At 47.4% G+C, this 15033-nt stretch overlaps 1 protein-coding gene across 1 annotated transcript; it reads left to right on the forward strand.

Annotated features, from left to right (window-relative positions):
- Positions 1 to 356: 356 nt before the first annotated feature.
- LOC136467787 (MADS-box transcription factor 22-like) lies at positions 357 to 10911 on the forward strand. Its single transcript, XM_066466573.1, has 8 exons — positions 357 to 756; positions 3089 to 3167; positions 7607 to 7668; positions 7756 to 7855; positions 7942 to 7983; positions 9528 to 9569; positions 9667 to 9821; positions 10599 to 10911. The coding sequence occupies exons 1-8, from the start codon at positions 575 to 577 to the stop codon at positions 10621 to 10623; spliced, it is 687 nt and encodes a 228-aa protein (XP_066322670.1). The 5' UTR covers positions 357 to 574; the 3' UTR covers positions 10624 to 10911.
- Positions 10912 to 15033: the final 4122 nt, after the last annotated feature.

Consider the following 15033-nt stretch of genomic DNA (forward strand, 5'->3'; position numbering starts at 1 on the left):
AAAAAAGAAACGAAGGGAGCAGCGTCTCTGCTCCACTCTTGGTCAACCGCGCGTGGGCCCCCACGAGCAGTCCCTCTCTCCTTTGCTCATGTACAGGCTGCACTACTCGACAGTGAACACGTAGTCTAGACGAGTAGGCCGCCTACGCGGCTCCCTCAAGAGAAGCCATAGGGAACGGCGGGGGCGATCACGAGGCCAAGATTATCCGATTGGTTCTCTGTCGACGGCTAAAAGAGGACGGGCGAGGATAATCAAACGCCGTCTGATAGAAAAAAAAAAACGGTTCAGAGATGTCATGAATCAACCGGTTGACCATTACTATTTGTCTTTATTTATGCCGACCTGCCAATAGGAGCAAATCCCCTTTCCTTCCTCTCCTTCGCCTTTCCTCTCGCTCCCCTCCTCTCCTTCCGCGTCACACCACGACTCACACCGCCGGTTGTCTTCGCTGCTCCGAGCTCTCCCACCTCCGCCTCCTCGTGAAGCGCGTGGAGACTGGAGAGGGTTGCCTCTGGGGTTCGCCTCTCGGCGGCCGAGTGCCTGCGTCGTCCACGGAGAGGGATCGGCGGCGGGGATGGCGAGGGAGCGGCGGGAGATAAAGAGGATAGAGAGCGCTGCGGCGCGGCAGGTCACGTTCTCCAAGCGCCGCCGCGGCCTCTTCAAGAAGGCCGAGGAGCTCTCCGTGCTGTGCGATGCCGACGTCGCGCTCATCGTCTTCTCCTCCACGGGGAAGCTCTCCCAGTTCGCCAGCTCCAGGTGCGTACTATGCAGTTATACACGCTCCCTGCCGCGCCCGTCTACCCCTCCTCACTTCCACCCCGCGCCGCCATGTTTCGATAAATCTACCAGCTGCCCTCTCTTCACGCCTTCTGTCACGCCTTTCGAGTCGTCGTAAGATCCGGCCTGGTTAGGGTTCCCGGCTGCCGCGTGATACTTCGGCTTCGTATGTTTTCATCTCTACTTAGAGATCACGCGATGATATTGATCGTTTTCGATCGAACTTTTGACACGTGAGTGAAACTTTTGGAACGGTGTTTTTGGGTTAGGTTTGAGGTCGCGCACGTTGGTGCGTCCAGTGTCCATAGGAACGGGAGTATTGGGGATCTTTAATCTCATTTTAACTGTAGTTTCAACATGTGCAGATTATTATTTTTTATTTGATTTTTTTCGATTGGGGCGGGGGCATCTCCGTTGCCCCTGCCAGCACTGTGACATCTGCAGGGTGTTCGGCTGGTAAGGTTTGGGATGATTTCGGATGATTCAATAGTATTATGTTGTTTGCTGTGCGTATCAGTGTGTGGGAGTTAATTGCTATTGGAGGTGTGTGTCTTCCCAGTTCTGCGGTGGGGTAAAAGTCACCACTCACCTCTGCCAATTGCGTACGGCTGTCCTTGTGATTTTATGTGGTGCTGGGTGGTATTGCATTACCTAGTGATCAAAAGAAGGGTCTCGTGCTTTGTGCGATTCTGTCTTGCTGCAAACTAAGCCTGTTGGTTGGCCTTAACTTTGTATTTCTTGCTAAATCATGTGCTTACTGTTGGTTGATGGTTGCTTTGATATTTATGTTTGCTAAATCATGTGCTATTACTGTTTGATCTGAAATTGTTTGTACCTGTTATAGTTTGCCATCCATTCTTCTTTTGGCTACCTATGCTGAAATTGGCGCCAGTTATGCCCTTATGCTTGTTATACGATATACTCCATTTTGTCTAGATTCTGTTGGCTAGGGTAGAATGTGATTGTTGGTAATAACTTTTGGAGTTTGGAGTCAAGTGTAGGATTCTAACATTGTATGTATGTTCCAGCATCTTGCAGTATCATATTTGTTTGTGTTTCTTCTATATCAGCAAACATTAACTAACTAAAAGTAATGTCTATCAGTTTTTTAACTTGTATGTAGAGGAATGTTAGTAAGCTTGTTCCTGTAGATGCTTTGGTTTTAATTTCCCCCACTTGGTTATGCAGTTATACGTTTTTCAGTGAGATTCTTATGTTCTGTTGTGCTTTTACACATATTGCGGTGAAAAGTTTTGTTCTATCCACGAGACAAATCGCTTCCTAGAATCCTTGCTAGTCTTTCTTTGCACAATTTCAGCGTCATGTTATCATTTATACTTAACCTCTTTCTTTTGCTAATGATGCTTTTATCTTAAGTTTTTAAGTTTGCATCAATTGATCAGTTTGCTTGATATGATCACCCTAGTGTTATGCCTTGGCATGAGTTTGGATGTGATACTTTGCTTTGCTGAATTCGGAGCCTTCAAAATTTTAGACAAGAATAAATTACTGGCTAGTAATTGCATAATAATGTTAAGGCTGCAACATGCTAAAGTGATATGCTTTTTGTAAACAACAAATTTTAACTTCGAAGCACAACTTTAACACAAACATATGTTAATGTATTATTTTGTAGGTTCATCTTATGGAACCAGGTCCTATTGTTGAATTTAAGGCCTCGACAAGTATATAATATATTTAAAAGAAGAGAGAAGGGATATGCCGATTGATGTTCTTGATGGGCAAAACAATGGGAGTTTAACTTGAAAATACTATGCAAATAGAAGTTGTTTATTGAGGTCTCACATATTTTGCCTGTTGCCCCGTTAACACATGATAATATACTAATTAGCCATTTTCCGCGGAGTAGTGTGTTCTTTATCTTCTTTTGTTTGTCTAGTTTAGTCGCCATTGAAGGGTGTGATCATATTAACTTATAGATTAAGCTGTTTGTGACCATTGACCAACTTATATATTCTTTCTTTGCATTGGGTTTCATTGACCCTTGAGTCTGAACCTATTGCTGACTCTTGTTTTAGATAATCTTTTATTTCGATTGTTGCTTTATGAATATCTCAACTACTTTGTCATACTGCTGTTTACTTCTTAGTACAATTTCTCCTACAATGAAAGCACAGATATGTATCATGTATATAGCTTGGAAGATTTACATAATTTTAGTTGTGCCTTTGGAATTATAAAATCAGCCTAGAATTATGAACATCCTTTCACTTTTAGTATCTAATTTCATTTTCGCTTTATTGATTGGTTGTAGCATGTTATGGTGCTGACATTTCCTTCCCTTGGACAGTATGAATGAGATCATTGACAAGTACAACACACATTCTAAAAACCTGGGGAAAGCAGAAGAGCCTTTGCTCGACTTGAACGTATGTACAATTCTTCTCTAATCTAATGCTAGGTAGTATGTAGTACTTAATGACAGATGCAACGTGGGTAATATGTGTTGGTCCCTCAGCTGCCCTGCACAGGTAAGCAGTAAGCTTACCAGCACGCTCACTCACTATGGCTAGAGGTAGAAGATATTGAGAACATGTCACGCACACAGCACAAGCCCAGCGCTGGCCGAAAGCTCTGCTTCTGGATGTGGCAAACTGAACTGTCTTCACTGAGTTGCAGTGGAAAGCTATATATACAACTCTACCCATCTAATCCTAGTACACAGACATGTCAGGCTGTCATGCTGCTACAGTGACTAGATGTGACAGCAGGACTGATTTTGGCGCCGGCCCCTGTTGTGGCTACAGTGCGGCAGCCCATGGGCTGTAGCATACCTTCTTGCCCATCTGCTTGGCTGCACGGCACACGGAGGAGCCGTGGCTGTGGCATGCCTGGTATGGCCATCTCAGCTAAGACGCTCTTGGTCGGCTGGAGAAGATGGTGACTGGCTGCCTCATATCGAACACCTAGGCAAGCTGTGTGACAGTTGCCTGGTCGGGAAGCAAAGAAGGCTGTCGTTCCCGAAGACGGTGAAGTACCGCGTGACAGAGGCCCTCGAGCTGGTCCATGGTGACCTCTGCGGGCCGATCACGCCGGCGACGCACGGCGGGCGCAAGTACTTCATCTTGCTGGTGGATGACTGCAGCCAGTTCATGTGGCTGTAGCTTCTGACCAGCAAGATCGAGGCAGCGGAAGCGGTCAAGAAGTTCAAGGCGCACGCGGAGGTAGAGAGCGGCAAGAAGCTGCGCGTGCTACGGACTGATCGCGTCGACGAATTCACTTCGGTGGAGTTCGCTGCGTACTGCGCGGATCAGGGTGTGGTCCGGCACCACACCGCGCCGCACTCGCCACAGCAGAATGGCGTGGAGCGGCGGGACCAGACGATGGTCGGCATGGCTCGATACATGATGAAGGCCAAAAGCATGCTGGCAAAGTTCTGGGTAGAGGCGGTGACCACGGCGGTGTTTATCTAAAACCGCGCGCCCTCCAAGGCCCTGAAGGGCAAGCGCCGTTCGAGGCTTGGCATGGACGCAAGTCGAATGTGTCCTTCCTCAGGACATTTGGCTGCGTCGGCCGTGTGAAAAACACCAAGCCTCACCTCGGTAAGCTGCAAGACAGGAGCGCGCCGATGGTGCTCTTGGGCTACGAGGAGGGCACCAAGGCGTACCAGCTCTTCGACCCACGCGGAGGCAAGATGGTTGTCTTGTGCGACGTCGTGTTCGACGAGAAGGCGGCCTGGGACTAGGACAGTTCGGGCACGGGGAAGCTGGCGGCTTCACCAGCACCTTCGTCGTCGAGCACTTGGTCATCCACGGTGGTGGAGATGCTGGAGAGGAGGTGCCGACCACTCCAGCAACAGAACCGAGCACTCCTGGGGTGGTGCCGAGCGGTCCTACAGTGGTGCCGACCACTCCAGGATGAGTGCCGAACGCTCCCTTAGCGGAGCCGAGAAGTCTTGCAGTGGTGCCGACCACTCCAAGACTGGTGCCGAGTACTCCAGCAGTGGTGCCAACCACTTCAGGAGTGGTGACAAGCGGTCCAGGAGTAGTGCCAAGCACTGTAACCGGGGTGCTGAGCACACCAGGTGTCGTGCCGACCACTTCGGCAGAACAGGGGACTCCATCGACGTCGATTGAGTTCGCCTCACCTCCAAGCGACATCACCGAGTTCGTGGATGCCTTCCACGACGGTGAGGTGCGGTTTCGCAGGCTGGACGACATCGTCGGCGACACAGGATCCTCAGGCCTGGCGGGTCGGCTGCTTAATGACCCAGAGCTGCGTCTCGTCAGTGCAGAGGAACCACCCACGTTCGCGCTGGCCGAGCGCGATGCAAATTGGCGACGGGGTTGCTGGAGGAGATCAAGGCGATCGAGGAAAACAAGACTTTGGAGCTCGTCCATCCACCTCTAGGTTGTCGTCCGATCGGCCTGAAGTGGGTGTACAAGGTCAAGTGGGACGAGCGCGACGCCATTGTCAAGCACAAGGCGCGCCTCGTCATCCGAGGCTTTGTCCAGCGTGAGGGCATCGACTTCGAGGAAGTCTTTGCGTCGGTAGCGCGCGTGGAGTCTATCCGACTGCTGCTGGCTTTGGCAGCAGCGAAGGACTGGCGCGTCCATCACCTGGACAAAATCGGCCTTCCTCAACGGCGAGCTGGTGGACACGGTCTTCGTCAGGCAACCTTCGAGTTTCGCTGTCAAGGCGCAAGGCGCTCTACGAGCCGCGGCAGGCCCCGCGAGCGTGGAACGCCAAGCTTGACGCCACGCTGGGTGAGCTTGGGTTCACACGGTGCGCAACCGAGCACGCGGTGACGGGGGAAGGAGGAGCTCGTCGGCGGTGTCTATGTGGACGACTTGATCGTCACCGGCGCGCATGCGGAGGACATCGACAGCTTCAAGCGCGAGATGGCGGCTCATTTTCGAATTGGCGATCTCGGCGCGCTCTCCTACTACCTCGGCATCGAGGTGAGACAGGGAAAGGAGGCGCTCACGCTCAGTCAGAGCGCGTACTCCTCGAAGCTATTGGAGTGGAGCGGCATGGCTGAGTGCAAGCCGTGCGTGACTCCGATGGAGGAGCGGCTGAAGCTGACGAAGGCCGGTACCGCGGCGAAGGTAGATGCAACACTCTGCCGGAGAATCGTCGGCGATCTGCGCTACCTAGTCCACACGAGGCCGGACATTGCGTTCGCGTGGGCTACGTCAGCCGCTTCATGGAAGATCCCCGAGAGGATCATTGGGCCGCGGTGATGCGGCTGCTGCGCTACGTCAAAGGGACGGTGGATCAGGTGATCGTCTTCCCAAAACCGACGGAAGTGGGCTACAGCTCAATTTGTTTAGCGATGCAGACATGGCGGGAGACATCGACGGACGGCGGAGCACCTCTGGCGTGCTTGTCTTCCTCGAGTCGGCTCCAATCTCATGGCTGTCGCTGAAACAGAAGGTGGTGGCGCTGTCCACGTGCGAGGCAGAGTACGTGGCGGTGGCCACAACGGCGTGCCAAGCTGTGTGGCTGCGCCGGCTGCTGGGCGAGCTGACCGATGTGGAAGCTCACCCACCAGCACTGATGGTGGATAACCAGTCCGCCATCGCCCTCGCAAAGAATCCGGTTCTCCACGACCGGAGCAAGCACATCGACGTCAAGTTTCACTCCTCAGGAACTGTGTCGATGGAGGGCAGATCGTCATCGAGTTCGTCGAAACTGGTCGGCAACTCACCAAGCCGCTCGGCCGTCTTCGGTTCACGGAGTTGAAGAAGATGATCGGCATGGTGGAGGTTCTAGGGTTAGCAACAGGATTAGAGGAAGAATTGTAAAGTGATCTGCTGCTCTCCCTCTATACGCGCGGCAGGGACAGGCACCGAAAGGGCTCCGCTGCTGCTGCACTGTAGCCGCGGCAGGGGCAGGCGCCGAAAGGCTCCCCTACCGCACTGTAGCCACAACAGGGGCAGGCGCCAAAGTTAGCCCTGTTGTCACATCTAGTCACTGTAGCAGCATGGTAGTCTGGCGTGTCTGTGTATTAGGATTAGATGGGTAGAGTTGTATATATAGCTTCCTACTGTAACTCAGTGAAGGCAGTTCAGTTTGCCACATCCAGAAGCAGAGCTTTCGGCCAGTGCTGGGCTTGCTGTGTGTGTGAGCTGTTCTTAATATCTTCTTCTACCTCTAGCCATAGTGAGTGAGTGTGCTGGTAAGCTTACTGCTTACCTGTGCAGGGCAGCTGAGGGACCAACAATACGTTGCAAATTGGGTCATTTTATGTCAAAGGTCTGGCTGGTTAAAATCCTCATATAATGTGCTGTCTTTATCTGGGTTAATAACATTTAAAATTTGTTTCACTGAAATTATATTTTTTTTGAAAAACTCCATTTGTTCCAGCTGTACAATAATTGCTCCATGACGACATGCAGCATGTTCAAATGATGTTCTTTTTTGGTCTTGACTTGAATCAGCTACGAAACACTATAATTATCCTTTATATAACTCCTTTATTTTGTTTAATCACCTGATGGCAATAACATTATCAGCATACTAAGTGGACAGCATGGTAAGACCACAAAATTATGTTTGATGGATCATTGCTTATAAAGTTGAGGGATTATTTGGCTTATTAATCGTCTATCTTGACAGGAAGAAAAATGAATAGTGCATTTACTATTTTTTAAATAATTTTTAATCCAACAAGATTTTAAGTCATTTTTTGAACTCTATTGGTTTTGGAATTTTTTTTTAACATAAACATGTAGTTGAGAACGTGCAATAAATGCATTTTGACGCTCTTTTTTTAATATAAAAAATGACATAAGCCTGTTGTTTTGTGGCATACTGGCATGTTGATTTTGTTGCTGATATTGACAGTCGTGCCATATCTTTTCAGTTAGAACATAGCAAATACGCAGATTTGAATGAGCAACTTGTGGAAGCAAGCCTTCGACTCAGGTACATCTGATTTCTTGTTTATACATGATACATGGAAAAAATAGTCTTCAATGCATATGTTTATGATGCCTCATGTTTTCTTTATAGGCAGATGAGAGGTGAAGAACTTGAGGGATTGAGTGTTGAAGAACTCCAGCAATTGGAGAAGAACCTGGAAACTGGTCTGCACAGGGTGCTTCAAACAAAGGTATGGCTGTTAAACATGTTGCTATGCCAGTTTTCTTTAAGTAAGGCTTGGCTTTAGCAAATATTTGATAGGACATATGATCGCAGGATCAACAATTCTTGGAACAGATCAGCGACCTGGAACGGAAGGTAATGAACAATAAATGGGTTGATTAGTTGTTGCATCGTAGTATTTTCATGTATAGGTTAGCTTCTGTAGTTTAAGGTCAACTATTTTTTTTGTGAACTACTAGATGCTTTAGCTATGATCTGTTACATCCACTACGTTTATCTTGTAAATTGTAATAGCATATTTGTTACTTTGGTTGATCTAGTGAATGGTTGCTGCCAATACAGGATCCAACTCATCAAATACTGGAATCTGGAACTAGTCTAGAATACTTAAACCATTTGTATGAAATAAGGATTGAGTGAATGTAGATGTTTAAATAATTAAATACATCAATAGTCAAGATGATATTCTACCTCTAAAGGACCATTATATTGGCTATTCGTGGAACGCTAGCTTGCTGTACCTAATTCTTGTAAGATATCATAAGATAGCTATCACCTTTGTTAAGTGATAACGATTGCTTAGCTTACATATAGTTAATGTTCTGTTAGCTGTTGGATTGTGATACGCTGATACAGTAGTAAACATTTAACAACTGAGATTCTTTTAATGAATATATAAAATACATAAGTGGAATTGCAGTGCTAACTTTTTTCTCTTGCTTTTGGGAAACGCATACACCAACCCTCATAGGGGCAAGCAATGTTGTTTCGTTTTAAACACATTTCCGTGATAAGACTTTTTTTAGTTTACAGACAAAAAAAACCGATTGCAAACTACATCAACTACACTCATTCTATTGCAATTCAACAGAAACATTCATGTCTTTAATTTTAGGACAGTTATCTCAAAGTGAACGCTCTTATCTCAATTTAAGAACATAGAGGTTTTCATGCTTATGCGTAAAGCTGTTCAAATATTGCATTAGCAGATGAAATCGTTTTTTTGGCACAGAACTACGGCAGACGATTACCACTGAACTTTTTATAAACATATGTTAGGGTCCAAACATACAAGTTCTGACAGTGAGAGAGTTTCAAGAGCAAAAAGCAAAAAAACACTAGCTGCTAAGTTACATTCTCAAACAACATTCTCCAAATTAGAAATGGTGGAGTGAGTGGTGGCCTTGGTCCAGTGTGACCAAGGGGCGAGATCAGAGGCCACATTCTTGATGATTTGGCTGGTGGTGACATCATTGGCATGAAAGTCTTCCAAAAGGTTCCACGGAGCGGAGGTTATCACCATGGATTTTTCTTTTGATGATAACATGTCACCGTGGATTGAACTCTTGCTGTCGCACAATCCATGCCCCAAACATCCCAGAGTTCTGCTGCTTCCAAGAAGATCATGGGTACCAGGACGTTTGAGCCAGGACCAAACCTGCCTTGCACATCGACAGAAGAAGAGATGCACCTGGTCCACCGTACCCATTGGCTGCAAGAAAATCTGTTTTCTTGCAAATGACACTCATTAGTTTAAGAATACGCACAAAGCTTGCTATTGATATTATGTCTCCTTGGTTTAAATGCGATAATAATTAATATGTTTTCAGTAGGTTCCTCCTACTTTTCCTAAATACTATTGCAAGTTAGACACTAATTTTTCCCATGCTTTACTGCAGAGTACACAGCTGGCAGAGGAGAACATGCAACTGAGGAATCAAGTAACTTCACTTCTTTAGCTAGCCTTCGTTTCTTTCAGAAGGATCCATCTGATGATCTGAACACATATTTGCATTTCAATTTTATACCTGAACACAGGTATCCCAGATACCCCCAGCTGGCAAGCAAGCAGTTGCTGATACTGAAAATGTTATTGCTGAAGATGGGCAATCCTCTGAATCAGTGATGACTGCGTTGCACTCTGGAAGTTCACAGGACAATGATGATGGTTCGGATGTATCTCTAAAGTTAGGGTGAGTAGCCAGTAGCCTTTTCTATTATGCAGAGTAAGTTTGACCGAATAGATCATTTTGTCTATTCTTGCTCTACACCTTATGGCTAAAGGAAGGCCATCATATATTTTGCCTATTCTCACGTGCTACCTCTGACCCACAAAGGATACATTTTTTTTAATGTAACAGAAGATACAATTCTAGAACAGTGTTCATTCAAACTTTCCAAATTTGTATAAAAAGGTACTAATATTTAGCATTAAATATATATTATTAGATTCATCATGGAATATATATTTTAATAGTAATACCTATTTGAAGTTATAAATGTTGATTCTATTTTTTTTTTGTAAACTTAGTTAAAGTTAAGATAGCTTGACTTGACTAGACCTAGAATTGTCTGCTTTATTGACGGAGGGAGTATTTTCTTCAATTGTGGCCGCACCATGATTAGTATTGGCTTGCATACAGCAATGGTTCGATTCTCCTAAGTATGGGTTTAACCTGAATAGGTTTAAGTTTGGATACATACCATGTAGTGGTCCTGTCCGCAACCAACCAGTCTTCTTTTCAAATTTATATTTCTTAGTTGATCAATTAGGCATTTCTTTGATGCCCAAACATTATTATAGCACTTAAATTAGCTCTAATCTACATATGAGTTTTAGATATAAAGGTAATTTCTAGGTCTGCTCAATCATGGTCAGGCAGGTTGAAATTTTCTGTTTTATGTCAATAATATTGTGCCTTTTATTATCTTGCTTTTTGCATCTTCTTACTGCAATCACAATCGTGCAGGTTGCCTTGTGTTGCATGGAAGTAAAATGCAAAAGAGGCTCCGTGTGGATCTGGGTGGAGCTGCGGCCTCAGGGATAGGCAATTGTGTTATGGTCTTATGGACGACCCCCGACTACTGCAATAAACTTGCATTGGAAGCGAGATCAGTTAACTGATTTGTCATCCTTGTGGCTTCATGATGCGATGTTCCGCTTGTACCGTTTGCTAGGATGTTAACTGAGCTTTTAGAATCATGTTCACTTTTGTTCTTATATCACTATTGTACTGGTCGTGAAATCTATCTACTATGCAAAGTTACCTATGGCTTGCAACTTCTCTAATGCTTTACTGGAAACAGCGGCAATGTGAATGGCGCGCCGCAAGCTATGCAATTCTTCGTGTTTTGTGCGTCAACTAGTAGACACCGTTTAATTTCCATAACACCTTTCCCTACACATTTTTTTGTTTAAAAAATAACACTGGAATACGGTACTTGTGAAAATTAAGTTACGATTATGTATGTATGAAAGTCACACAATAATGTACAAGTATCAACATATTCACTTTAACGCCATATCTTGTAACGGAATCTCAATACAAATATAGATATAGATGTAGATTAAAGGAGACAGAAAAGAAGGAAAAAAGTCACGGAACTGAATGCGGGAAAGCAGAAAGCAGAAACGGATAAAAAGAAGAAAAAACGATAATGCTTGGTTGAGTGCATCTGTCCTTCTAGACGCCTCAGACGGCCCGCTCTTGCCCGTGCCGTAGAAATTTTCCACTCACTATCGCGCCGTCCGTTCGCTTCCGCTCGTGCTGCACGTCCCATTCATTCTCTCCCCGTTCTTGGCCTTCCAACTCTCGATCTCTATCTCATGTCTGCTGGCAGCAGCAGAGTTCTATGCCGCCACCGTTGCCTCCTTCCTCCATCCAAGCCGACCACGCCGCCTTCTCGGCCTCTTCCCCAACACCAGCGCCGCCAGGATGCCTTGCCACCGTGAGTCGCCACTGTTGCCACCCCTGCCAATGATGGCCGTCGGGCGCACGTGCTTGGTTGCCTCAGGTCGTCCCCGGTCGAGCCAAGGGGACGCACGAGCGCGCCCGGTGCTGGTGGTGCTCGAACACCGCCGGCTCCCACCCCGACGACCAGAGTATGTTTTCAAGTATTTCATTTGGATGTTGCGTACGTTGCAATGACTATATACGCATGTTGTAAGCGTATGTTTCATGTTACAAGCATATATTTCAAGTGTTTCACTTGTTTCAGACGTATGTTTCAAATGTTTTATCAGGATATTGGCGAAGTATATCTGGATGTTGCATAATTTATTTTATCTGGATGTTATAAACTTAGATCGGGATGTTATATATATTGCTATGGCTAAAGACACATGTTTCAAATGTATATTTTATGTATTTTATCTATTTTAGGCGTATATTATAAGTGTTTTATATAGATGTTTCAAAAGTAATTTTGTGAAGCACATGTTGCAATGGCGTCTATGGTTTACTGCAGAGGACTCCGCAGCCGTGGGTCACCGTGCCGGCACCTTGGGATCAGTCCCCGCGTGCATGCGGGCGCGTGAAACGGAGTGAGCTCACATGATCCCCGCGTATGCGTGTGCGTGGGCGAGCGAACTGTTGCCACTGCGGCGTTTCCCGCGGACGCGTGGGCCGGAGGGGGCGCGGGAGCTGCCTCCGCGCGCATGACGGAGAAGGCGCAGGAGCTGTGTTCGGACGCGCGTCCGTGGGGACGTCCCGGCGTTGGCCCTTCTGAAGAAAAAGTAACACGACAAAGGACGCGAACGGGAACGTGTCCACGGTAATGGATGCGGGGACTTCCTGAGCGGGTGGCCGCGCCGCCAACGACGAGCTACTTTGCACTGTGTCAATTCTACCGTGGACGAGAAGTACTTGTGGAGACGCCGGATCGATAACTACACAAGTAGGCTTTATAATTAACAATGAGACAAACTCGTGTTGTTGCTCATACAGTAATCTCAATCAAACAACGTCCGTCATAACTCATAACTTGTTGTATGTGGACTCACAACCACGTATGTAGTTTGATTTAGTAGTATTGATGAAGATCTAATCCATATATGTGTACACTATTGGATCTACCATGTACGTTGCCCAATCCAATTCCAAACCAAATAAACAAATCGATTTGATTTCCTTGGTTACCAGCAAACCAACGTATACTAAGTGGACTCTGTGATCAGACGTGCAGCTCCCTCCGTTCAGCCCGTGCCCGTAAAGCAATACGGACGGGAACGTTTTACACCTAGAAATTACGTGCCGTTATGTTTGACAGGAGAAAAAACTTGCACAACTTTCCGAGTGGGTGGCCGAGGCTAAGTCGGTATTGGGCTAGACGAAAATTACCTCTTTAGTATTTGTCGGGTTCATAAATCCGGGGTCCCAATAGACTTGTTTTTCTATAAAACTTGGCCCAATAGGCGGCGCAACGACAGCACGTGCCTGGGCCGGTCCAGATACACAATGACATGTCAAGATCACGATCCGGTCCCCGATCGGCACCTCCGGCCAGGAGATCTGATCGGAGGTTCGCCCAGAAGGCCTGGGCTAGGTGGGACCGCAGTCCGACTCCGACCCCTTTTCTCCGACTGATAATACGACAGGACCTCTGCTCGTTGCTCTTTTCCGACCGACACGGTCGGGGACAACTGGGAACGACCGACCGGGAACTCCCGCTCGGTATGGGTCCGGGGAGCAGGTGGAGCAGATAAGGTACGACGCTCAAGTTAACTGCAATACCGAGGACCGTACCCTGTCATGCCCTGTGCATCTACAGGATGGTACCGTCAGGGCATGTCAGGCGAACACGGTAGAACCTGTCAGGCGCGTCAGAGCATAAACAGTATATGGGCGCCGTCGTTTGCCGTACCAGGAGAACACGGTAGAGTCTGCCAGACGCGAATGAGCATAAACAGTATTGTGGGCGCCATCGTTTGTCGTACCAGACGAACACTGTACAACCTGCCAGATACAACAGAGCATGAACAGTAAGGTGGGCGATGATGACCCTCCCGTAACCGAAGGCGTGGACAACAAAACTAGGCAGCGTTCGTATGCACTCTCTCTTTCTCTCTAACTTATAAGGCCATCCCCTTCAACTATAAAAGGGGATGCGCTCTCTCCTACCAAAAGGGGGATCGAAGACTGAATGACTCGAGGACTCGACAGCTCAACAGCTCTAGAGCCCAACAGCTACACAGTCTACACGCTCTCAACAGCTAATAAGCTCGAACACACAAAGCATACGCTCCGATACTTAGCGTACGTTTGAGCATCCGTCACTCTCGGCCACTCGGTTTAGAGTCTGATCGGGCCTCTAATATATCCCTTCTCATTCTTCACTCGTTTGTAAGCCCACAACAAACTTCGAGCACCTGGGCTCAGGAATAAAGTCACCGACCGACTAAAACTAGACGTAGGGCATGTTGCCTGAACCAGTATAAATCCTGTGTCATTGAGTGCTAGGCCACATCCGATCACAGCGTACGATAAAACTACAAATATTTACTTGTTGGCCATATTTCGCACCGACAGTTGGCGCTATCCATGGAGAGGACGCCATGCGTTCACGCTTTTGATCATCGGATGACCCACCTTTCCACCACCTTCGGCATGGCGGGCTCGAGCGATACGATTCGCTTTGGCTTGCCGGAGTTTTCCACGCTCCCACTTGCTGGGATGTGGGCTCCTCCCATCTTCGTGCCACTCCAGACCTTCCTCTTCAAAAGTCTAGACTTTATCGCCGACTAGCTCAGCGTACTCTACCTCCATGAGGAGGCGCTTGTCCTGGCACCCACTGGAGGAGGAGCGCCCTCCACCGGCCTCGGGCCACTCGACGACCTCAACATCGAGACACCCGCGCTTCACCTCGAGCCTATGCTGGGCTCAAACCCCACGGTGAGTGATGTAGATTTTGTTCTTTACTCACTATTAAACACCTTCCGCCAACTCTCCGGAGGGACCCCATTCTCGGATTCTCCCCACTGCGATCGTCGTGCGACCGGTTCCCCTACGGCTTCGTGTTCCCCATGGACGCGTGCGCGAGGGGACTCCGAAGGATGCTGACGCTACCCCCTCTCATGTTCGAGTTCATGGGGACGGCGGGCCATACTCCCGCCTCCTTCCACAACCAAGCCCGGGTTCTTAAGGTTGCAGCCTACGGGTCAACGGGCAGGTGCAAAAAAGAAAGGACAAAAGACAAAATTATGTAAGGATAAAAACAAGGGCGGACGGGACAAGCTTCCCCTCACAAGTGATTTCATCACAAAAATGAACTTAAAGTATTCACGAATATAAAACTGTTCACACGGGGGCTCCCCCATGAATTCATCTTTTATATAAACTGACTATTTCTACTCTAAACTCTATTGTGGCCCCCCGATGGCGTCGGTTGACGGTGTGATTGGTGAGG

This window comes from Miscanthus floridulus, chromosome 7 (genome assembly GCF_019320115.1).
Source record: "Miscanthus floridulus cultivar M001 chromosome 7, ASM1932011v1, whole genome shotgun sequence".
NCBI lineage: Eukaryota > Viridiplantae > Streptophyta > Magnoliopsida > Poales > Poaceae > Miscanthus > Miscanthus floridulus.